The sequence below is a fragment of the Nestor notabilis genome, unplaced genomic scaffold, assembly GCF_000696875.1.
Source record: "Nestor notabilis isolate BGI_N333 unplaced genomic scaffold, ASM69687v1 scaffold20023, whole genome shotgun sequence".
Classification (NCBI taxonomy): Eukaryota; Metazoa; Chordata; class Aves; order Psittaciformes; family Psittacidae; genus Nestor; species Nestor notabilis.
The window spans coordinates 8810-31583 of record NW_009921801.1 but is presented as its reverse complement, the minus strand read 5'-3'; the positions used below and the strand labels follow the sequence as shown (position 1 = coordinate 31583).

General features: G+C 49.7%; 2 protein-coding genes across 2 annotated transcripts in view; both read left to right on the top strand.

The window, feature by feature from the left end:
- The window catches only part of LOC104403242 (discoidin domain-containing receptor 2-like), a 32750-nt gene extending 17918 nt beyond the window's left edge, over positions 1–14832 (top strand). Inside the window, exons 7-16 of the mRNA XM_010011310.1 lie at positions 506–752; positions 2271–2363; positions 2864–3021; positions 3260–3455; positions 4646–4890; positions 7896–8017; positions 8378–8575; positions 11488–11722; positions 13070–13219; positions 14409–14832. Of these exons, the coding sequence (XP_010009612.1) occupies positions 506–752; positions 2271–2363; positions 2864–3021; positions 3260–3455; positions 4646–4890; positions 7896–8017; positions 8378–8575; positions 11488–11722; positions 13070–13219; positions 14409–14549 (1785 nt within the window). The 3' untranslated portion in view covers positions 14550–14832. The remainder of the gene's footprint in view (positions 1–505; positions 753–2270; positions 2364–2863; positions 3022–3259; positions 3456–4645; positions 4891–7895; positions 8018–8377; positions 8576–11487; positions 11723–13069; positions 13220–14408) is intronic.
- Positions 14833–18231: 3399 nt separating this feature from the next.
- The window catches only part of FAM166A (family with sequence similarity 166, member A), an 11928-nt gene continuing 7385 nt past the window's right edge, over positions 18232–22774 (top strand). The window contains exons 1-2 of the mRNA XM_010011313.1: positions 18232–18287; positions 21581–21774. Of these exons, the coding sequence (XP_010009615.1) occupies positions 18232–18287; positions 21581–21774 (250 nt within the window). The remainder of the gene's footprint in view (positions 18288–21580; positions 21775–22774) is intronic.

Sequence of the window (22774 nt, the reverse complement as noted above, 5' to 3'; positions counted from 1 at the left end):
GTGTTTAAGGTGCAGCCACAGCACTAGAGCTGCTCTATGGCACAGGAGTATCTTGTTGTGCTTGTACCTCTCTTTAATTAGCTTAGACTGCAGATGCTGAAGGCTTTCTTGAGGCTAGAGATGTAGCTTTTCTTTCCCCTTTTAGGGTATACATTTAAGAAGAATTGCTCTGTGAGGCTTTAGATTAGCACAGGGCTTGATTTTTATTTTTTTTCTTTATTTTTTCAATATGTGCCTTTTGAAGAGGCTGACAAATTTTGACCCTTAAGGTAGCTTCTGCATGTAAAGTTCAGAGCTATTTCAGAGTAACATTTTGCACCTATGTTCTCATTGCACACTACAAGTGGCTGGAGCTATACTGAACAAGTCCCTAATTGTGGGTTAGGAGTATTCCTACAGGGAGGTATTAGAACTAGATAAGCTTCATGAATGGAAAAATCCCTGAGGCTTGATTTTTAGGTTTCAGTGGATCTTCCTCCCATCTGATCAGTTCTCTCCTTCCTAGGTGCATTGCAACAACATGTTTTCCAAGGGGGTAAAGATCTTCCAGAAGGTGGAGTGTCTGTTCAAACCACGCCTGATTGCAGACTGGGAGCCTGAGCCTGTCGGGGTGGCAACTGTCCTGGATGACAAAAACCCCAGTGCCAGGTTTGTGACTGTGCCCCTCAGCCAGCGCGTGGGTAAAGCCATCCTCTGCCGCTTCCACTTTGCTGACTCCTGGATGATGATGAGCGAGATCTCCTTCCAGTCAGGTGAGTGTCCCTTTGTCAAGCACATCTGGAAGCACAGAGAGCAAGGGAGATGGTGTGGAGGTGCAGGATGTGTGGGGTTAAGTGAGTGTAGGCACTGTGGGGTTATGTGGTGGGAAGAAGGAGGTAGTAGAAGCACTGAAAGAGTTGCAAGGGCAGTGCAGGGGCCTAAAGGTCCACTCTATAGTGGATGCTTTTCAGGCTGATTCTGTGCACGTGTGCAGAAGCACAACCAAGGCAACCAAAAACTGGACTATAGAGCATTTCTTAAGGCAGCTGCCCACTGGTTGTAGGGTTGATTTGTACTTCTCTTTACCAAGTATTTTGTTATGAATAATTTACATCCTTATCTATATCTGTCTGTCTATATATGTACACATTATGTCCATTTAGCAGATTATGCAAAATAAGAGGCTGGCACTTTTTTTTCCTCAAGTCTTAACTGTGATGTGGGAGTCAGTGCTGCGAGGTGCTTTGCTTTTTGGAAAGGACGAGAGTCTTAGAGAAAGCTGCCAGCACTGACAGTGAAATGATCTGTGTGTAGCTTCCTACTTGAGGGTCCCTAGTCAGCTCTAGTGAGAGGACATGGCTGTGGAAGGAAGGCTCTGATAGCAGCTTGTTGCTTATCTTGCTGATAAAACCCCTCGCTACCCTCTGTCACATGTGGGACTAGGCAGATGCTTCGTCTAGCCTGGGTTGGTGATTCTTATAATCATAGAAACCAACCCCAATTTGGGTTGGAAAGAACCTTAATGCTCATCCATTTCCAAGCCCCTGCCACAGGAAGGGACCCCTTCATATAATCCCAGTCTTGCTTGTGTTGGAAGGGACCTTAAAGCTCCTCCAGCTCCAACCCCTGCCACGGGCAGGGACACCTTCCACTAGAGCCGGTTGCTCCAAGCCCCTGTGTCCAACCTGGCCTTGAACACTGCCAGGGATGGGGCAGCCACAGCTTCTCTGGGCACCCTTTGCCAGCGCCGCAGCCCCCTCCCAGGGAAGAGCTTCTGCCTCAGAGCTCATCTCAATCTCCCCTCTGGCAGGTTAAAGCCATTCCCCTTGTCCTGTCCCTACATTCCTTGTCCAAAGCCCCTCTCCAGGTTTCTTGTAGCCCCTTTAGGCACTGGGAGGTGCTCTGAGGTGTCTTCTTCAGGAGCCTTCTCTTCTCCAGGCTGAACAAGCCCAGGTCTCTCAGCCTGTCTCCATAAGAGAGGTGCTCTAACTCTGATCATTTTTGTGGCCTTCTCTGAACTCACTCAAGCTAAAATGGGAAGGAAAGCTCTTGCTCCAGTCCCTGTGCCTGGTGAAGCTCAGGGGAGCATCCTGCAGATGCTGGTGGTTTGCTGTGGTCAGGACAGAAAGTCAATGCTGCAGATGTGTGGGAAGTGCTGAGGGAGCAGGTACCTGCTGTGTGGGTCTCAGCCCTGTCCTGTTGGGGAAGGCAGGGATGGCTGGGATTGCACTGATCACTGGCAGGAGCAGGGAGGCTGGTGGTTGGACTGACACCTTCCTTCCCTTCCACAGACATGGAGAGTGTGAATCCGAACTTCGTTACAGTTGCCACAAGCACAACAGATCTGCTGGAAACGGAGCACAATGTTACTGAGGGGACCTGGGGTAAGGACTTGTCACCTGCCATGGCAAGGGCTCATGCTGGGGCATTTCACAGCAGCAGCCTACTTAATGTGGAGTCTCTCTCTGTTTCTGGAGCTCTGGTTATGGTTATTGCCCTTGTGCATGGGGCTGCATCTTACAGCCCTTTAAGCCCCAGCTATTTCTTTTTCCCTCAGCTGGCTGAGGCTGCCTCAGAGCAATGGAGCACATGTGCAGCCAGTGAAACTCTTGACAACTGTCTGCTCTAATATGGATCCATTGCAGGAATCTCTTCCAAAGAAGAGTCTTTGACTGCAGAAGTCCTCTGCACAGCTCCTAGCTGTGAGCCTCCAAAAAGAGAGTTTCTGATAAGAGCAAAATGTGAACACAGCTGATGTTAATACTCAGGGAGCTGCCTAAGATCCTTCCTGTACCAGTGTGTAGGAGGGGACATGTAGCAAGTTAGCCAGCACAGACTGCATTTTGTTAACTCCAAATTCTTCTTCATATCTCTGTGATTGCAGAAACCACATCTTCTGTGACCAGTACCTGGATAGGAGAGAAAGCAGATGACTCCAGCACCTCCATCCTTGTGGGCTGCCTTGTGGCTATTATTCTTCTGCTCCTAATGATTATAATCATTATTCTTTGGAAGCAATATGTTCAGAAAAGGTTGGAAAAGGTAATACAATGGGGCTGTTTTGCAGGCACAAGTGCAGTACTAAGCATTAACCCTGATGTGCTCAGACTTATGTGGAAAGTCCAGGATTTCCCCAGTTCCACAGAGCAGCTAAAACTGTTCTCACAGCACGGAGGATGCCAGCCCTATCCAAGATGTTACTGGAAGCTGCTGTGGTTGCAGCCAACACATTACTTAACAACTAAGCATCACTTCAGCTTTTTTCCTCTCTCTTTTGCAGGCCCCACGTCGAATCCTGGAGGAGGATGCCACAGTTCGCCTTTCCTTCTACAGCTACACCATTGCCAACAACCAGACCCAGATCCACCAGTCAAATCCCACTTATGAACGTGCTTTCCCACTGGATTTGGAATATCACCAGCCAGCTACGCTGCTCCAAAAGCTTCCAGAGCTCTCTCAAAGTGCAGAGGATTCAGGTAATGTAATCATCAGTCTCCAAAAGTTACATGTTTCTTTGTTTATTATTTCTCTCAGGCTCTAAAATATACCACTTCTTGTGTGTCTGAGTAATCTTCTCTGACTCCTATGCAATAAAATACTAAACCAGGGACTGAAGACAATATTCTGGAGCTGAGCAACTTCTTAGCATGTACCTTTGGCAGATGGAGCACCAGCCCCACTAGAGGGTGGTGGCTTCTTGTTCTCTCTGAAGACTGTGTGAATACATTAGCTAGCTCATCTTCTACGGCCTGGTTTTGGCCAAGGCACATTGTTTGTCTCATCAACCCCCTGGCAGTGGAGTCACTGCCTGCAGCAATCCTGGGCTGTCCAGACTAGCTGGGGGAGGCCTTTAGCACCTCTTCCTGCAGCAAGGGCTCTCTGACATTCCCCTGGGAAAAGCAGAGGGAAATGCAGCAGAGTTGTCAGTGGTGCCCTGGCTTGCAGCCCCTGGGCAGCTTTTGGATGCACAGGGAATGTTTCCAGCAGTGTTTTGTACTCTGATGGCAGTTCTTTTGAGTGAATGGAAGGGCAGTGCTGCATTCCTCAAGACTGACAAGTTGCTAAGATCCAGTATTATAGTACACAGGGAGACTGATTGGATTGAGTCAGGATGTGAATTTGAATCAGAACAAATGTCTCTGTGATACTGGCCATACAGGGAGTTACTTATAAAGTTATCCCGTGATACTTATATGAATAAGCTCTGAGAGGTAGTCTAGCATGCTAAAACTACATGGAAAACAGAAACCTCAATCAATTCTTATTGCAGAGGGGAAACCAAAGCAAGTTTGTCATTGCAGACATCAGGTAAAGGGAACAGATACCATATTTAGGATGAATCAAAAGCAGGAATTCACTTCAGACTCATGCCTCCATGCCTGGGCCAGAGCTTAAGCTCCCATGACTGGATAGAGCAGGCAGCTGTTAATATGGATTCACTGGCACTCCCAGGTATTGTGGTGTCTGCGGAAGTGCAGCTTGTTCTGGGTTAAGCCCTAGTTCAAGTGGAGTCTTCCATCTGGGTGTACCCTGGTACAAAGCAGTAGGCACGCAGCTAGGCTGGGTTCCCAGAGCTCTGCAGGATCAAGGGGAGCAGGAGCCAGACCAGGCTTGGTTTTAAGGGAGTGAATGTGTCTGACCCCACCTCTCCTTGGTTTGCCCTTAGTGTGCAGTGGGGACTATGCTGAGCCCGACCTGACCAAGTCTACTCCTCACCAAGGCTTTCAGAACAGCGTTCCTCACTATGCCGAGACGGATATTGTCCATCTGCAGGGTGTAACTGGCAACAACATGTACGCGGTGCCTGCCCTCACCGTGGACTCCCTCACCAAGAAGGACATCTCCGTGGGTGAATTCCCAAGGCAGCAGCTACGGCTCAAGGAGAAGCTGGGAGAAGGGCAGTTTGGAGAGGTACAGCACTTCCACTGTTCCAGAAAGGAGATTCCTGGTAGAGTGGAGTCTCTGCACTGCTCCATACCTGGGGGCCATGCTGCATACCAGTATTTGGTTCAAAATGTCTTTGCTGTTGGGGATAGCTGGTGTCCCTCAGGATAGGCTTCAGTGAGCCCCATCCTGCACCTGGGAGGCTGCTGCTTGGTACCACATGAGTCTTTCTCAACTGGTGAACTTTGCTGTCTTTATCCCTACTTATGACCTTACAGAAAAGGCCTGGGGTGGGAATTTAAACTGTTTCATGCTCTTCCATGGACATATCAAGTGTGTGATGGCTGTCACGCACCTTCAGGCATGCCTGTTTGAAAGCTCCAGCAGTGGCTCTGGTCAGGAGCTGTAGAAACAGCTTTCCCATTAACCGATGGAGGTTCTGGTGGGGCTCTGCACACTGACCCAAGAGAGATGTTTCCCAAGCATGTGATGCCCTCACATATCCTGTAGCACTGCTGCAGTCAAGCCCCAGTTTGTGTCAGAAGCCTCAGGCAGCATGATACATGCCTCTGTCATCTGCCAAGCTTTCTCTTTACTCCTTGAGCTCCTTTCAAGCTGTGAATGCTTTCACCTTGCCTTTTCTCCCTGCTTCCTCTCTAGCCCTAGTTTCATACTGAGCAGGTCTTCCCCTCTCCTGCTCCTTCTTTTCCACTGTCTTTTTTCCTTCCCAGTTTTTGCTCATTTGCAGCCTTAAATTCTACCTGTCTACTACATTTTGTCAAAGCACAGCCCTTTACTGTCTGCTTCCTCCTCTGTGATGTGCCAATCTTTATAATTCCTCCCTTCTGACAGGGCACCTTCCCTACTGCAGCCCCTTCCCTGTCCCCCTCACTTCTTTCTGGGTCACTCCATGTGTTGGGAAGGTGCTGACATCCTCAGCCTCTTGACCTGGCTGTCAGTGTAGCCCCTTCTGCTGCGCCTGGATCCTGCCCTGCTTTGGGCTGTGCTCCAGAAGTGAAGCAGAGACTTTTCTCACTTAAATAATTGTTTTTCCTCAAGTTTTAACTCATTGTTTTGCTTCTGGTTTCTCCTTCCCTCTCATTCCTGTCCTTTTAGTAACTGTCAGGATTCAGAGCCTCTTCTTTCCATCATCTTTCCCTCACTTTGGCAGATGTGCTGCATCACGTTCTCCCGTCTCTCCTTCTCACCATCTTAGTCTTTACCAAACTGGCCATAACCATATGCTCTGTTCCACTCCTGGTTAAGTGTGTGGTCTTGCTTCTAGAACCATAGCTCACTGCTTTTTCCACCTCTCCATCAGAGCTTCCTTCCCCTTCAGTCTTTTTAATTCCTTGCTCCTGACCGTCCACTCCCTGACTTGGTGACACATCACCTGCACTTGTCACACATGTGCTTTGTGCTGTGACTGTTTCCTACTCCTGCTCTTGTGTCTGTGCTCTCACCGCAGCAGGTTTCATTCTCCATGTAACTGCAGCAGCACCTTTGTTTCTGTTCGTTGATTTGTCCCATTTTCTGTGCTGTCTCCCTCTGCTCACCATGCTTGTCACAAGCTCTTGCTGCTTTCTTCTTATCAAATTCATTAAGCTCCCATTATATTCCCCTCACTGCTGCAAGTCTTACACTGACACATCTGGTCTGCTCCTCTCCTCCAGCATCTGTTGCCCAGTTCTGCATTTGAATATGCATTACGATAACTTCTTAACCAGTGTCTTGTCAACCCTTTTAATACAGCCCTGGCAGTAATTGTATGTCTTCATTTATTTATCTGAAGATGGAAAGGGGGTTGGAACTAGATGATGTATAGGGTCCCTTCCAACACAAACCATTCTATGATCCTATGAAACTTGGAATTCTGTGTACTGAGAGAATTCATCTCTGGGTATATTCCCAGATGAGGTGTTCACACCACATACACATGCTCACACTTTCTTCCCTTTTCTTTTTCCTTCTGGAAGCAGAGGACTTAGGAAAGCTGTCTGTACTTCCTGGATGCTCCTCAGTTAAGTTAAAGCAGTGACTCAAGCCAGGCCTCAGGACAGTTCTGGACTTGCATGGCTGGTGTGATGTGCTGTACATGCCAAACGTGCTGCAGCCATGCTGTTTGGATGCACATGCAGAGTAAAGCAGACACCTCCAGGCCTTTCTGAGCATCTCCAGTACTTCCTGGGTGAACTGGAGCGCCCCAGTACTCTACTGCAATAGTCTGCACACATGCAGTCACTTCAGAGCACTGGGGACACTTCAGGCTGCAGTCCATGTGTGTCCTGTGTCATGGCTGTGGAGTGGATGTACACGTTTTGTCCAGGATCTAGGACTAACCTATGGGCTATTTCTGATCAGAACAGTGTCACCTTCATTAGATCATTCACTTGGTCATTCTGCCAGTGGTGACCAAACTGGTGACCTCAGTGTGACATTGGCACTGGTGAGGCTGCACCTCAAATCCTGTGCCCAGTTCTGGGCCCCTCACTACAAGAGAGACATTGAGGTGCTGGCAGCGGGGCCAGAGAAGGGCACCGGAGCTGGTGCAGGGCCTGGAGCACAAGTGTGATGAGGAAGGGCTGAGGGACCTGGGGTTTTCGTGTGGAGAAGAGAAGGCTCAGGGGGGACCTTATCGCTCTCTCCAACTGCCTGACAGGAGGATGGAGCCAGGAGGGGGCTGGTTTCTGCTCCCAAGGAACAAGGGATGGGACAAGAGGAAATGGCCTCAAGCTGCACCAGGGGAGGTTTAGATGGAGCTGAGGAACAATTCCTTGCCCAGAGGGTGCTCAGGCATTGGAACAGGCTGCCCAGGGCAGTGCTGGAGTGACCGTCCCTGCAAGTGTTCACACACCGTGTAGACGAGGCCCTAAGTGACATGAGGTGACAAGTGGTGGCCTTGGCAGTGCTGGGAATGGTTGGACTTGATGATCTTGAAGACCTTTTCCAACTTGGTTGATTTTATGATTGTGTGCTTGTTTTCCTCTGGCTTTCTGCCTGTGCACACTCTCATAGCTGCCTCTGCCCCTTAGGTGCACCTTTGTGAAGCCGATGGCCTGCTGGAATTCCTGGGAGTCTCCTCTACAGAATTCACTCACCAGCCTGTTCTTGTGGCAGTGAAAATGCTGAGATCAGATGTCAACAAAACAGCCAGGTGAGCACATCCACAGTGCCAACCATCTGGGAAGGAAAGCAAATACTCCCCGAGCACTAGTGTCACATAGGTTAACCCTGGTGACACCTGTACGAGAGTGTCATGTGTCTCTGGTGTGTGTTCATGTAAGGAACAGGGCAAAAGCAGGGAGTGGGGGATAGGAATAGGTGTGATGTCAAACTGAAATGCTATATTAATCCTGTTTGCTGTGGAAGGGGTCAGTGTTGAACACAAGCACAGAACCAGCTTTCTAACTTGCTGTGGGCAGAAATGTAAATGAGATGTTCTTCCACACCACTTCTGCTTTCCTGAGACAAAGGAATAGTTTAGGATTCAAACCTGTGTTTTCTGTTTTACAAGAAATGATTTCCTGAAGGAGATCAAGATCATGTCACGACTGAAGAACCCAAATATCATCCGGCTCCTGGGGGTGTGTGTGCGTGATGACCCCCTGTGCATGATAACAGAGTACATGGAAAACGGAGACCTCAATCAGTTCCTGTCACAGAGGGAGATCTACAGCAAATTTGCCATTTCAAACAACATTCCCTGTGTCAGGTAAGAAGAACTGCCCATCTTTGGGACAAATCAACTATACAGAGCTATCCGTTTCATTTGTTGTGCCTTCCAGGCAATGACTTGCCTCCAGCCCAGCCCTTGCCACAGCACACACTGTACGCACGAGTCCTGTTTTGCTTGGGACATTGTTCTTGAGGTCTCTGGAGGTCTGTGTTCCATGAGATGTCCCTGACTGGGCTATTCTGGTCACAGTAGCCATCTTAGATGTATTGTTTGCTGATGTGACCATCTGTTTATGTTGGTGGGCTTGCATTACAACAAGAAAATTGGGAATGTTTCTTGGGCTTTTAAGAAGGTTCCTATGTTCTCTGGATGTCTCAAAAATACTACATGAGGGAAGTTGAGTGCAGAGTTTCACTAAGGAAGGATTTCATCAGCCAGCAGGAGGAGAATATTTGACAAACCATTTTGTCAGTGGTGACACTTTTCTTCTTCCTCTATGGCAGGATTAAATCTAACATAAAAGCAACTCTACTATTGCAGAAATCCTTTCCTCAGAGGAGAGTTGTGTGGAGGACTTACGTATTCTCCTTGATAAAGAAACCTTCCCTAATTGGAAGCTGGTGCATTGCTTAGCCTTTGTCATGGACTTCCCCAAAGATTAATTATAGTTGAAGGACTAGGCAGCTGGGCAGAGCCAGTCCTGTTGGACTGGACCAGGAAGTGGCTGGGTCTTACCAGGTCAAGACAACACCAGTGTTTCTGCCAGTAGCTGGCAGTGGTCAGTCCTGTTGTGGAGTGTTAAACTGGCATCCTGCAGTCATCACACACCAGGAACTGTAGTTTGGGAAAGGATTTGTATCTGAGTACAAAAGTACTGCAGGTTTCTCCAGTCTCCTGTCCTTCCTGCACATCTGAAACAGCTTTCACCTTTAGACTTGTGGCTTTTTTTCCTGACCAAAGTCTCAGGCTTTTCTTCTGTATCTGCTTCTCACCTCTCATCTGACTTGAGCACTGTCACTCACATTACACTTCCTTGGTTTCCATCTGGCAGTTCTAGTTTTTCTTTCAATCCAGCAGATCCTTCAGCCTCTCCTCTTGTTCCTTCCAGACAGGTAGAGTTTCACATTAAAGGAAGCTGGTATGACCAGCTCAGATTATCTGTATAGTTGTTTACTGAGGGTGAAATGAATCCGCCTGCCGTAGAGGACAGCCTGTCTCTGCTGGTGCCTGCGGGTGTTTGATGTGGCAAGGTCCAACCATCCCATGTGTGTCTCAGGCCCAGTATTTGGTGTACTGAATGTGGTAAACAGCCCTTTCATAGAATCCCAGACTGGTTTGTGTTGGAAGGGACCTTAAAGCTTCTCCAGTCCCAACCCCTGCCACAGGCAGGGACACCTTCCACTAGAGCAGGTTGCTCCAAGCCTTGTCCAACCTGGCCTTGAACACTTAATACTTGAACACTTTCGTGCAGAGAAGTGACACATTTCTAAGTCGTTATGGCTGTTTGGTATTTGAAATGCATCTCCTACTATCTCTCTGGCTGTCTAACAAGTCATGAGGATGACTCTGCCAGGAAGCGTCTCCTGTCTTGCCCCTCTGTATACAGCACTGCACGCATCGAGCCCTGCAGAGCTTGCTGAGGAGCCAAAAGGTAGCTGCTGGTGGGATGCTGAGAAGGTGCAGGTGGGACTGAAGGGACTGGGCTGCTTCAAAGGGCAGAGCAACAGCCCCAGGTAGGAGACAACTGCAGCAGAGCAGGGGAAGGGAAGACGTAGGATCTTGGAGGCTCCGCTCGCTTTGATGCGGAAAGCCAGAAACCAGGTTAACAAGGTACAAGTGGGTGGCAGAGTTCCTTCTCTTGGGCACAGCAGGTCCACCCAGCTCAGGAGAAGCATAGAGCTGACTGTGAGACTGGGCAGGTGTCACCTAGCTGAGTGTGCTGGTCACTGTGCTGAAAGGCTGGGAGGGGAGTGGTGCCCAGAGCCTCCTGCCAGTGCTCTGCCAGGGTGAGGAGCTGCCTCTGAATCACTGTAGTGAAAACTTAGCTATTGATGAGGATAGATTGATTGGATCAGTTATCATTAGAGGCTGTAGTGATAGCTTAGCTGTTCATTAGCATAGATACGTTTGTAATGCATTAGATGCATTACATCGTTGTAATTCCTATGTAACAGCATGTTACTGCTTCTCTCACTGCCAGCAGAGCATGAAGAGAAGGAGGCAAAGACTGTCTTTTTCTGACTTTTATAAGAGAAATACCAACTGTGAACACTCTTATCAGATTTGTTGTGAGAAATGCTTGGTTCTGTGCAGCATTTGGGCAACCCACAGTGGGAAACATCACAAAATAACTGTGTGGAATGCTGAAAGGCAGATGGTCCATACCCTGTCTGTGCGTCCTGCAACTTTATTGGTATTATTTTCATTTTGCTAATGAGGGAATTAAAATTATATTAGATGGAAAATGCATCTGTTTATATTTTCAGTAATATTAAACATACTAAAACCCAAGGTCTCTTTAATATTGTGACATGCTTATATTAATGTAAGCATGCCACAGTGGCAGTGTGTGAAATACCAGGCTAAGCAGTTTCTAAGATAGGAGATTCTGAGATTTTACACCTTAATTTTCCATGTCTCTCTGCAGAAACTTGGCTTTGCATAAACTCTTTGAACATCTTGAGTTTAACACTTGATATTAAAAACTCTAAAGGATGTGAAATTCCAAGGGCCCTGAATTTCAGGGACAGCTTGTCTGTTCTTGCTTAGGCAGCTCAAGAGCTGGGCTTAGCCTGGCAGGCGAGGGATTTAGTGCCTGAAACTAGACAGTTGAGTTTAACTGACACAGCAAAAACTAAACCAGCAGGTCACTGTAACTCAGCAGATGGAAGAAAGAGTTGAGTGTGGGCAACAATACTGACTGTTCTTTATGTTTTCTTTCACTGCAGCTACTCCAACCTGCTGTACATGGCCACGCAGATTGCCTCTGGAATGAAGTATCTGGCATCTCTGAATTTTGTGCACAGAGACCTGGCAACTCGCAACTGTCTGGTGGGGAACAACTACACCATCAAGATTGCAGACTTTGGCATGAGCAGGAATCTCTACAGTGGGGATTACTACCGTATCCAGGGAAGAGCTGTACTGCCCATCCGTTGGATGGCCTGGGAAAGCATCCTCCTGGTAGGGACTGCACAAAACCATTCTCCCTTCCTCTGATTTTCACTGTGCCCCTGAAACAGCAACACATGCATGTCTAAAGATCCTTATAGCATCAAAATGTGTGCTACAGATGGCCCCAGGTGAGAAGTCTGTTGAGTTGCTTTGGACATAATTCATATCCTGGGAAAGGAGCATGCCCTTGCAAATACAGCACAGATTACAGAATAGTTTGGGTTTGAAGGGCTCTTCAAAGCTCATCTAGTCCAAATCCCTGCAATGAGCAGGCACATCTTCAACTAGATCATATTGCTCAGAGCCCTGTCCAACCTGGCCTTGAATATTGCCAGGGATGGGGCATCTGCCATCTCTCTGGGCAACCTGTGCCAGTGTTTCACCGCCTGCAAGCCCACACTGCTGGGTCATGTCCATTTTTTCATCCACCAGCAGCCCCTGGTCCCTCTTGGCAGGGCTGCTCTCAATCTCTTCATCCCCCAGCCTGGACTGATACCAGTGGTTGCCCCAATCCAGCTGTAAGACCTTGAACTTCAACCTTGTTGAGGTTCACACAGGCCCATTTCTTGAGCCTGTCCAGGTCCCTCTGGATGGCATCAGCCCTCATCTGGGGCCTAATTTCTGTTCTGTGCCTGTCATTCAGGGTTCCTGCTGGAAGTGTAAGGAAGTTGTTGCCTTTCTGTGCTTATTTCCCCAGCTGGGAAGCTGAAAGGGGCATGCACAAAACTTCATGAGTTTCAAGTACCAAGTCAGGTTTCGAGGTTGGGGTTTTGTTTCCTGCTTAAGGGTCTTGCTGTCTTCCTCTCAGGAGAGCGTTCAACAGCACAAACACATCCAGTGTGGAGGCAGGTCCTTAATGTTCAGCCCAATATTTCTTTCTCAAACCAGTTGGTGAGATCACCTGGTTCTATTTTCTTACCACATGCTCTGAGTACCTAGAACAACTGCAATTACCTGTTCTATAAAGGCCGATAGGCTTAAGCTTTTCTAAATTCACCCTATTTTTCTGGTTATAGCTGCATCTAAACCATAAATCACTCATATTCCCTGTGTGAGCATCTTCCAAACGCTGACACACTGCTAGGGTAGCCAGATAAGCCTGGGCAATCTGGGTCCTGGATGTTTCCTGTCGGTCCCACAGACACGCTGCTGCTGTCCCACAAAGCAGCCATGTCATACCTCAGTCCCTTTGTGCTCTGCTGGGAGCAGGTCACCTGCTCTGCTGTCTCTTCAGAGCATCTTCCCAGGAATGAGTTCTGCATCCTTGTGTCTAGCTGCAGAGGGTGTAGACTGGAACGGGTTCTGCTGAATGTGCTCTGTGAGCAACCCGGGCTAACAACATTCTTTCATTCACAGGGCAAGTTCACCACAGCCAGTGATGTCTGGGCCTTTGGGGTCACCCTCTGGGAGATGTTCATACTGTGTAAGGAGCAACCTTACAGCCTCCTCTCGGATGAGCAAGTCATTGAGAACACAGGAGAGTTCTTCCGGAGCCAGGGCAGGCAGGTAAGACAGCAGACATGACCTCTCCCTCCTTCACTTGTCCTCGTCACATCCTGGTGGATCCCCCAGGGCCTTGCTGCTGGCCTTAGGTCATCTGCAGGACTCTGCTTCTATTACTCACCTTCTCAGTGTGTCCCCTCCTCTCTTCCCCTTTATCTAGGCTTATTGCACCAGCTTTCCTATCCTGGAGTCCCACTGGAAGAATCTCTTGGCCCTGTCCAGTGCTTCTCCCTTATTATAAGCCAATTCTATCTGAGACTACCCTGGGCTCTCCTACACCATCCTTGTGCTCTTTTCCTCTGTCAGATCTCTCTCCTGCTAGCATTCTCTGTGAAAGACCAGGAAGCACTTACTGAGTTGGGGAAAGAGGAGTTGTTAGTTTTCAGGGATTAGATACTCTTTGGAGTATCTCCATATATGCCAAGAAGCCTTTGGTCATCTCTACTTGAAGGGCTTGTCTATATCATTCTGTCCTCTCTGACCAAATCCCAGGCAGGACTGTCTGCTCCACTGCCTTCAATAGGTACCAGTGATGATGCAGGACAGTCCCTCAGTACTGAGCATCACTGCGCCCAAAAAAGTGGAGTGCAGGTTCAGCACAGTTTGCTGCTTTCCCAAAATTCACCTTTAGCACCAGTCAAGTTAAGGAAATTAAGGGGAATAAAATAATGGGAGGTTTTATTCCCTCCCTCCTGAATACCTGTGATTTAGTAAAGAGCTTTAAAGATGTGTATTGAAATGAGAGGGGGGGAAAAACCAGTTCTGCCAGGCTGTGCTTTAGATAAGCTCTAAAAGGTGTTTTTTCTCTCTGCTAACAAGCTGTCACGATGCTTAGAAAGCCTCATGGGTTGTCTACGGTGAGTGGAAGTATTTGGATTTTACTGTGGTAAATTTGGGTTTGGTTTGTGTGTTGCTGTCACTTGGAAGACAAATCCCTCTGAAGCATTCGTATTTCCTGGGGGACAAAGGACTGTTTTGTGACCAGCTCATCAAACCATTTGGCAAAGTGTCTGCAGTGCCATTTGAGATGGCATCAAAGCTCCATCCAGACTCCGCTGCCAGGTTCATGCTTAATGGATTTCAAGCATTGCATGATGGCTGTGTCTTGTGAACCTGTCCTCTCAGTGTTCATTAGTAAAGGTTCAACTCATACGGAAACCCAGTGAAACAGCTGTACCTTTCTTCCTTTCAGATCTATCTCTCCCAGACTCCTCTGTGCCCTAACCCCGTGTTTGACCTGATGTTGAAATGTTGGAGCAGGGATATAAAAGATCGTCCCACTTTTGACATGATTCACCACTTCCTGCTAGAACAAATGGAATCAAACATTTGACTCCAGGAAAAAGAGACAAACTGTTGAGAACAGAGTGACTTTGGTGCCTCTCTGCCTGTACCTCACAGAAGATGGTCAGGCCACCTTGCTCTCCTCCCTTGACTGTACCGTATTTAAGTTGAGACGTCCATGGCAGCTGCTCATTCTATTGGCCATGGTCTGACATGCAAGACCAGAGGATCTCATTTGGTTGAAAAATCATCTCCTCTTCTGAATCATTTCCTGGGAATACTGTGAGAGGGGGTTTCTTGGATACCCACACACCTTTGGGCAAAACAGATGAGTAAAACCTTGAGGGACTCGAAGCTCTCTCCTGGGTGGAACAGAAGCTGCCAGTTGGTGAGAGCGCTACCACTCACAAGCAGATTTCTACAAGTCTTCTAAAACTATTCCATTAAATCAAATGGAAGTCTTGTGCACATTAGCAAGTGTTTCTGCATGCTCTTGCTACAGACAATATGTATAGTGAGAGACTAGAAACGTCTAGAGCTAGGAAATGCTTTTATGGACTTGAGAACTGACGGAGCATTTAGCAACCCTTTGGAAGTAGCACTGCCAGGGTGTATAGAGGATGCTGATCCCAGAGTCCAAGCTGATGTTCTTTTTTCCTGTGGTTGTTAAGCACTGCTTTTGTTCTATATGTGCGTTTTCCCCACACTGGATTTTGTTTGTTTTCTAGAAAAATAACTTTGAAAATGAATGTTAAAGGTTGTAGGAAGATCATGGTGGTGGAAGATCTTCTTTTGACCTACAGATTAAGGCTAGGCTAGGGAGTTTGTATTGAAACGTAGCTGATACTGTACTACTGTCACTATGTAGATTCATTAGCCTAATGAACTTGTAGCCACAATGGACTGATGTGCAATTAATCCTGTATAAGTACCCATTAATATGAGAACTCTAAGTCAATGCTGTTACCTGTGCAGAGGGAACTTAGATCTGGTGAAACCAAATGGCTGAGAGCAGAACCCACCGTGTCACTTGTCATAGCTCATGTGAGAGGAGGAGCAGAGTACGGGTTGTCCCTCAGCACACACGTGTGCACACACCCCAACATGTATGTTGAGTGTTCATGGTTCCTCTTCAGGCCTGTGGCAGGGTTCAGGCCAGGCAGATGCACTTGGGCCCAGGCTCCTTCATGCCACGATCAAATCTGGCTTCGGGAGGTGGGACTGACACATCCCCTTAGTTTGGGTTTATGTTCTGTTTCGGGTGCTCCCTGCACAACACGAGACCATTGAACTTGGGGTTGTTTTTTGTTTGTCCTGTGACAAACAGCTCATTCTCTGGAGGGTTTTAGAGGGCTCTGAAATCTATTTGGAGGGAGGGAGGGAGAGAATTCAGCTCTACAATAAATCCATTGAGGATTTACCCAGTGCCTGGGGAATACTGTGCTATTCCCTCCCTAGTCCTTTAGCAAGATACTTAGGACCAAACCAAGTATTTCATAAGCTGGGAGAAGACGAAAGCTCAGCACTTGGTGTTTTTCAAGCAGCATCCAGCATAGCATATATTTCCAGTAAGGATGATGAGAGAGTTTTTTTTATCTTGGCCACCAGCTCAGTGTGAATGGCTGTGCTGGGAGCTCTGTGAGAGGGCACTGCTGAGAGGGGCAATGTCCAAACACTTAGAATATGAGGATAAATGTTATGTTGAAAGGAATAACCTGCTGCTGCATTGGCAGGTACCAGGCTGGAGCGTGGCTGTGGCTGCTCCCCAGGCAGGACAAACTCCATCCTGAAGATTCCCATTTGCAGCTCACTTGGTAGGACCCAGGTTGTCCCACCGTGGATCCGGTGTGGGGTTCTCCAGCACCTCCATCCGAGCTGCTCCTCTGAGCTAGAGGGTCCAAGTCACCCCATCTCCCTGTGGGGGCTCAGGTGGATCTCACCCCCAAATAGGTAATTCTTCTCTTTGGAGGGGCTGTGAGCAGCTGCTGTTACATGTGCAGTGTCTGTCTGGAGCTGGGTGATGGGAGTCAAAGCCAGTGTGGTCCCTGCTGCAACCTGTGGGGCACTGGGTGGGTGCTGGCAAACCACACATCAGGTGTATATCTGGAGTGTTTCTATCCTGTCCCAGTGTACCCAAGCAACACCCAGCTGTGGGTGTGATCTCCTGTACTTTGGAGTTCAGAGGTGCCAGAGCACTCTAAGGTCACCTGGATGGGCTTTGTACTTGTTCCATCAGGACGTGCTGTTCCTCCCTTGACACGTGGACATACAAAGTTTCTCTCATATCAATAAATTCTGATGATAACCTTGACGAAAGTGATTTCTACTTTATTCTTTTACCCAGGTGCCTGCACTAAGCACGGTCACCTTGCTCTGATTGTTCAGTAGCTCTTTGATAAGTGTTGGGAACCCGAGGTTCGAAGGAGCAGCCACTGGCCATTTAAAGGACTGAGCTTTGAAGGGTTTTTCTGGAAGTGCTGGGATGATGATGGCCTGAGCCCCCTTGGGCTGATGGGACCTGGACCTGTGTGGGATCATTGTGTTACAGTAGTGCTGCATTTCAGTAAGCAGTTTCTTCCTGTTAAAATTGGATAACCTAGGCTGGGAGGAACCTTCGTAGGTCTCTTATCAAATTGCCCACTGAAAGCTGATCTAACCACAAAGCTCCACTGGGGTGCTCTGGGCCTTGCCCATCCGGGCTTTGAAGATCTCAGAGGGTGGAGATGCCACCCCTGCCCCAGGGCTGTGCTGCTCCCATGGAGGAGAGTTTCCTCCTTGTGTCCACTGGGCCTTCTCCTTGGTGCATCTTGTGCTTGTCACCTCTGTCGTTCACTGTGCACCTCTAAGAAGAGCCATCATCCCCCTCAGACCATCTACTGCAGACCTGGGGCTGCTGGAGAGGGCTGTCCCTTGGCATTGCTCAGGAGCTGGGCAAACTCAATACATCTACAAAGGCTGGAAACTCCAGATCCCTCATTAGACACCAAGGGCTAGAGTCAAAGCAGCAGTTTGATCTCCTCAGATAAGATTTTGGGTGGAGGAACGGGCACCTGAACAGCTTAGAACTCTCTGGTTAGTAGCTTAAAATGGTTCTGCCAGGCCCATGGCTGAGCTCCTCAAGGCCATAGAGGGACCTTGGCAGTGAAGGAGCCTCACTGCTGGCACTGCGCTTGGTGAAACGATGCATGGTCTCTGATGTACTGGCTGTGGAGGCTGCTCAGTGCAGGAGACCCCATGTTCTGTGCCTGCCTTCAGCTACAGGCAGTGAACCCCACCACACACAGGACAACGTGGCCACATGGTGTTGGGAGTGGGAACAGCCCTTGTTGTGTGTGAAGCAAAGGGCTGCATCCTCACGCAACCAGACCAGGAGGCACCAAGGGAGAGGAGGGCTGAGCCTTCCCACTGCGGTGTGGGGAATCCCTGAGCCTCTGCTGCACCGGTGACCGGAGCTCTCCAGAGCTGTGCTGGGGCTGCTGGTGGGCAACATCTGGCACAGCTGTCCCAGGGGTGTGAGCCTTCAGGAGACCTGACAAATGCTGTGACATCTCCCTGCTCATCCAGAGCTTCCACATGGGGGGGAAACAAAAGACGTGTCCAGGCAGACCTGAGGAGCTGGGAGCGTTGTCGGGCCTGACACAACACAGCCCCTGGTGCATCACAGAGGTTTCCTGGGCAACTGCATCGTGCTGCATCTCCTTCCTCCCACCACCCAGAGCTGCTGCATTGCCATGGCAGCCTCGAAGGAAAATAGCATCTTCCCTTCCCATCCCTACCATATCCCTGGGTAAGTTCAGTCAAAATGTCTGTTCAATGCAAACAGCTCCCGTTGGGATCAGTAGTTCTGAGTCATGGTAAGTTGGTTGTTTGGTTTCATTTAAAAGACACTATTAAATACTCCATGTAACAGTGCTCCAAAGGAGATGGGGCTCCAGTGTAAGAAACACCACCTTGTAACAGGGTACAACTAAAGACATTGCCATAGTGCCAAAATTGTTCTTTCCCCCCCTCTTTTTTAATATGTTTTAAGCTGCCAAATGGCACCAGGGCAGCTGCACAGGGGTTGGCTTCCAAATAGCTGTAACTTTTGCATCAAGGATGTCTGAAGATCTCCTTTGAATAAATAAGTGTTTGCATGGGCATGATGCACTCTTGTCAGATGGGTCAGAGCACAGTCCTGCTGCTGGACCAAGCTCTTTGAAGAGCTGGTGGCTGGATGCTGTGGTCTGGTTCATTTGCAGTTAGGGGAGTTTTCCAAAGGTTTTTGTGATGTTCTCCTCCAAGGGCTTGGAAAGAAGCAGCCAAACTGTCATGGTAAGAGGTGATGGGTTGTTGGTTAAAAAGTAAGACAGGAATGGCGGAAGTAAGTGGATTGGCTTTGTGGTGACAGAGGGAGATGGTGTGTGCAGTCTCCTGGTATCCCATGCTGGGAGGTGTGTTCATGGCACATGAATGGCCACCAAGGTGGCTGGAGGCTCGTAGCCCATGGGCCAGCAGGGCCAGATGCTCTCATGGGCAGCCCCAGCGCACAAGTGTCTGTTAGTACAAATCCACTGGGATTAGTCCAGCCTGAGGCTGACTCCGAAGGGCATCAGGATGATGTCCTGGGGCAGAGGGGCTGTGACAGACCAGTTTTGTCCCGTACGGCTGCAGATGTGGCACCAGTACGGGCAGAGCCCAAGCTGCAGGTCGTGTGGAGCGTGTTCCCTCCCTTGGCAATGCTCCTGACGCTCAGATCAGACCTTCCCATCACAGCAACATGCAGGATTTTTCCATGACTGATCTCTGCATCTCCCAGGCTTACATAAGCTCTGGGGCTGGGTGTGTTGAACACAGTTTGTGTTGCTGTGGTTGTCTGAACGATGTGATGGGTGACTCCATGTGTGCTGCCACCCTGTCAGAGCCGTGCTGACAGCGGCTGCGGAAGGATGAGGAGCAGCAAGGAGGGAGCTGTGGCTGGCCTTGCACCTCCAAAAGCCTCAGACCTTCCTCTTGCCTGCTCCTGCCTGCAGACAGAACCCAGAAGCAGCTGCAAGCTGTAATACAGGCACAGAGGCTGTGGCTGCTGCTTCAGCAGCTGAAGGGAGGAGGAAGAGGAGCTCAATTCTGCTCCTGCATTTTGCAGGGCTGTGCAGGCTTGTGGTGTCACCCATACAGGTGCTGCTTTGCATCTGCTTTGGGTGCTGAGCACAGGGAGGAGCTGCCTGAAGGGCATTGCCAGAGCCAGCAGACCCTGCACCCTGCTGAGTGCTGGCAGGAGGAGGAGGAGGAGGCAGATGCTGCATCACAGCATCTCACCAGTTGTCCCATGGGCTGTGCCCATGAACTTGCAAACACAAGGACATCAAAATTGCTGCTGTCACTCGTGCTGGGCAGTGGTCACAGATGGGGCAGTGCTGAGGAGCATTGGGAAGCCAAACCCAAGGAGGGGGGTGGTTTGAGAAGGACGTGGTGCACAGAGAAGGATAAATCCATGGGCCCAGGGCACAGCCCCCTCCCTGCAGAGCGGGGCAGGGTGCGGAGCCCAGCGAGGACAGGCCCAGGGCCAAGGCTCTTCCCGGTGACCAGGACGGTGGAGCAGGTTTTGGTGCTGCTGGTTGGGAGTGGCGATGGCAGAGATAGGGCTGAGCAAGAGGCAAGTGAAAGGGCTCAGCCCTGGGGAAGCCAACGTGGGGTGAGCTCAGCAGCTGCAGTGACAGGGGATCCCTCTGGATTCCTGATCCAAATACAAGGCAGGAGGAGGCCAAACAGCCCCACTGGGACCCGTCCCTTCCGCAGCACCACGGCTTTGAGCGCAGCACTTGTCGTTCACGCTGTGGCAGATCCCTTCTCCATCACCCCAGACTGACTCAGCCGAGCTCCTCCACTTACCTCGCTTTTAACTGTCATGACTTGAACCCTTTCTCAGCCCTCCAGCCACCCTGTCATTATTTGGGCTAAGCCATTTGGGCTCTTGCTCAGCTTTATCATCCTGGTGTAGCTTTCCCATGTTGCAAGACCTACTGAAAATCAATGGGGATGAGGCACTGAGCTGCTGCTGAGATCCTGCATGCAAAATGGGAACATTCACCAAGTGGAAATGCACAGCTCTGATTGCTCTTGTTTAAAGTATTTGGAAGAGAAAGTACTTACTCATTATCTTATGATCCTCATGCATCCTCTGGCTTTATTCCTGGGTAGGCAGTGGGCTCACTGATTGAGTGTTTCTGTCTGCACATTGCAACTGGCAGCTCTACCTTTCTTCTTCAGAGGTGGAATAACATCACTGTGGGGAAGTGTGGTGCTGGGAATAGCTGCAGCTTCTGATCTGTGCTGGTGGACTCGGGAACGGAGCCAGAGCTCCAGCACCCTGAGCCACCCAACTGCCCGCACAAGTGCTGGGGAGCAGAGGAGCAGCGTGTCCTGCAGGAGTTTGTCAGATTTGAGTGTCAGTGTTGAACAAGGGACACTGGGAATTCCCAATAACACAGAGAGAGGGAGAGCAACATCTATAACAGAGGCGTGTTTAACTGGAAACAGTATTTTAACTGGGGAGGAACGTCACAGCGACTGCAGCCCACACTGTGCATCTGCCTTCACAGACAGGTTGGACACAGGGGCTTGGAGCAACCTGCTCTAGTGGAAGGTGTCCCTGCCCGTGGCAGGGGTTGGATCTGGAGGAGCTTTAAGGTCCTTTCCAATACAAACCAGGCTGGGAGTCTATGAAGTTTTCCCATCTGCAGGTGCTGCTTTTAACACTCTCTGTATTCCCCCATGAACCGAAGGACTGAGCCTGTGCCTACACACGCCTGTAAATCCATCAGCCAGTTTTCATGCTGACATGTAAAAACACACGTGTGCAAACACACACTCACCGGCCTGGCTTCCTCTGCTCCATGCTCCCCTCATGCTGCTGCTCCAGTTCTCGTTCCTGCTCCAGGCACATCCCTGTACAATCACCTCCCTGGGCTCGCGTACTCCAACCCGTGTGTGCTCCCGGCTGTGCCCTCCCCAGTGCATAGAAGCTCTAAAGCAGATACCCAACCATTGGGCACCTTCCAGCGCCACCTCAGTGATGCTCTGTTTCGGTTTCCTCCCCAGCTATGAGGGCTTCATCCCTCAGTACAACTTCCAGTTCGGAGAGACCTTTGGCAGGACCACGAACCGCCTGCTGACCGACCCCACCATTGCCCGGAGCCCCCGCACTCTGCTGGCGCCGCTGAGGAGGCAGAAGTTCATTGAGGACTTCAGTGGGACGGAGCATGGGGTCCAGGCTCACCTCCCCGGGCGCCCAGGTGAGCACAACCCGGTCCCGCCACTGGATGGGCTCTGCTTCACTGAGCACGGGCCCAAGCATGAGCAGCGTGCCCTTGGAAGGCTCCCGGCGTGAAATGGGATGTTTTCCATGGAGCAGTCACAGGTCTGGTGTAGCAGCGTCGGTGCTGAGCACGGGGCTTCTCATATTGGCATTTGATGGAGTAGGGAGGAGAAATTTAAGCTCCCAGGTTATCTCCTGTTAGATGAAGACAGGTGATGGTTTGGGATATCATGAAATTCTTCTATATTCCTGTTGTGGTTTAACCCCAGCCAGCAACTAAACCCCAACAGCCACTCACTTACACCCTGCAGCAGCACAGGGCACAATCAGAAGGATAAAAGTGAGAAAACTCATGGGTTGAGATAAACCAGTTTAATAACTGGAATAGAAAAATCATCATAAATCATAACGAAAAGGAAAATACCAAAAAGATAGAAACAAACCCCAGGCAAGACAAGCGGAGCCAATGGAAACAGTTGCTCACTGTCACTGTGTGGTGGCAGCCCCCAAGCAGCAGCCCCCTCCAACGTCCCCACGGTTTCATTGCTGTGCACAGTGTTAGCTGGTCTGGGATATCCCTTGGGTCAGTCGGGGTCACTGTCCTGGTTGTGTTCCCCCAATTCCTTGTGCCCCCTCAGCCGGCTCACTGGGGGGTGAGGAGTGGCGATGGTCCTGGCTCTGTCTAAGTGCTGCTCAGCAGTGACTGAACCATCCCTGTGTGAGCAACACTGCAGCACAAACCCAAACCACCACCCGCACCAGCTCCTCTGAAGACAATGAACTACCCCAGTCAGCCCAGAACATTCCACAGGCTAAATCCATCCCTCTGGGGACTGTCAGCTCTGCTGCTTCCCACCCTTTCCCGGCTGACCCGCCTGGTGCAGAGCTTGTTCCCCTCAGAGCTCTTACAGCTTGTGATTTGTTCTGCTTCCTGCTGCTCCTACCTCAGCTCCGCACATGGGCTTGGATGCACTTTC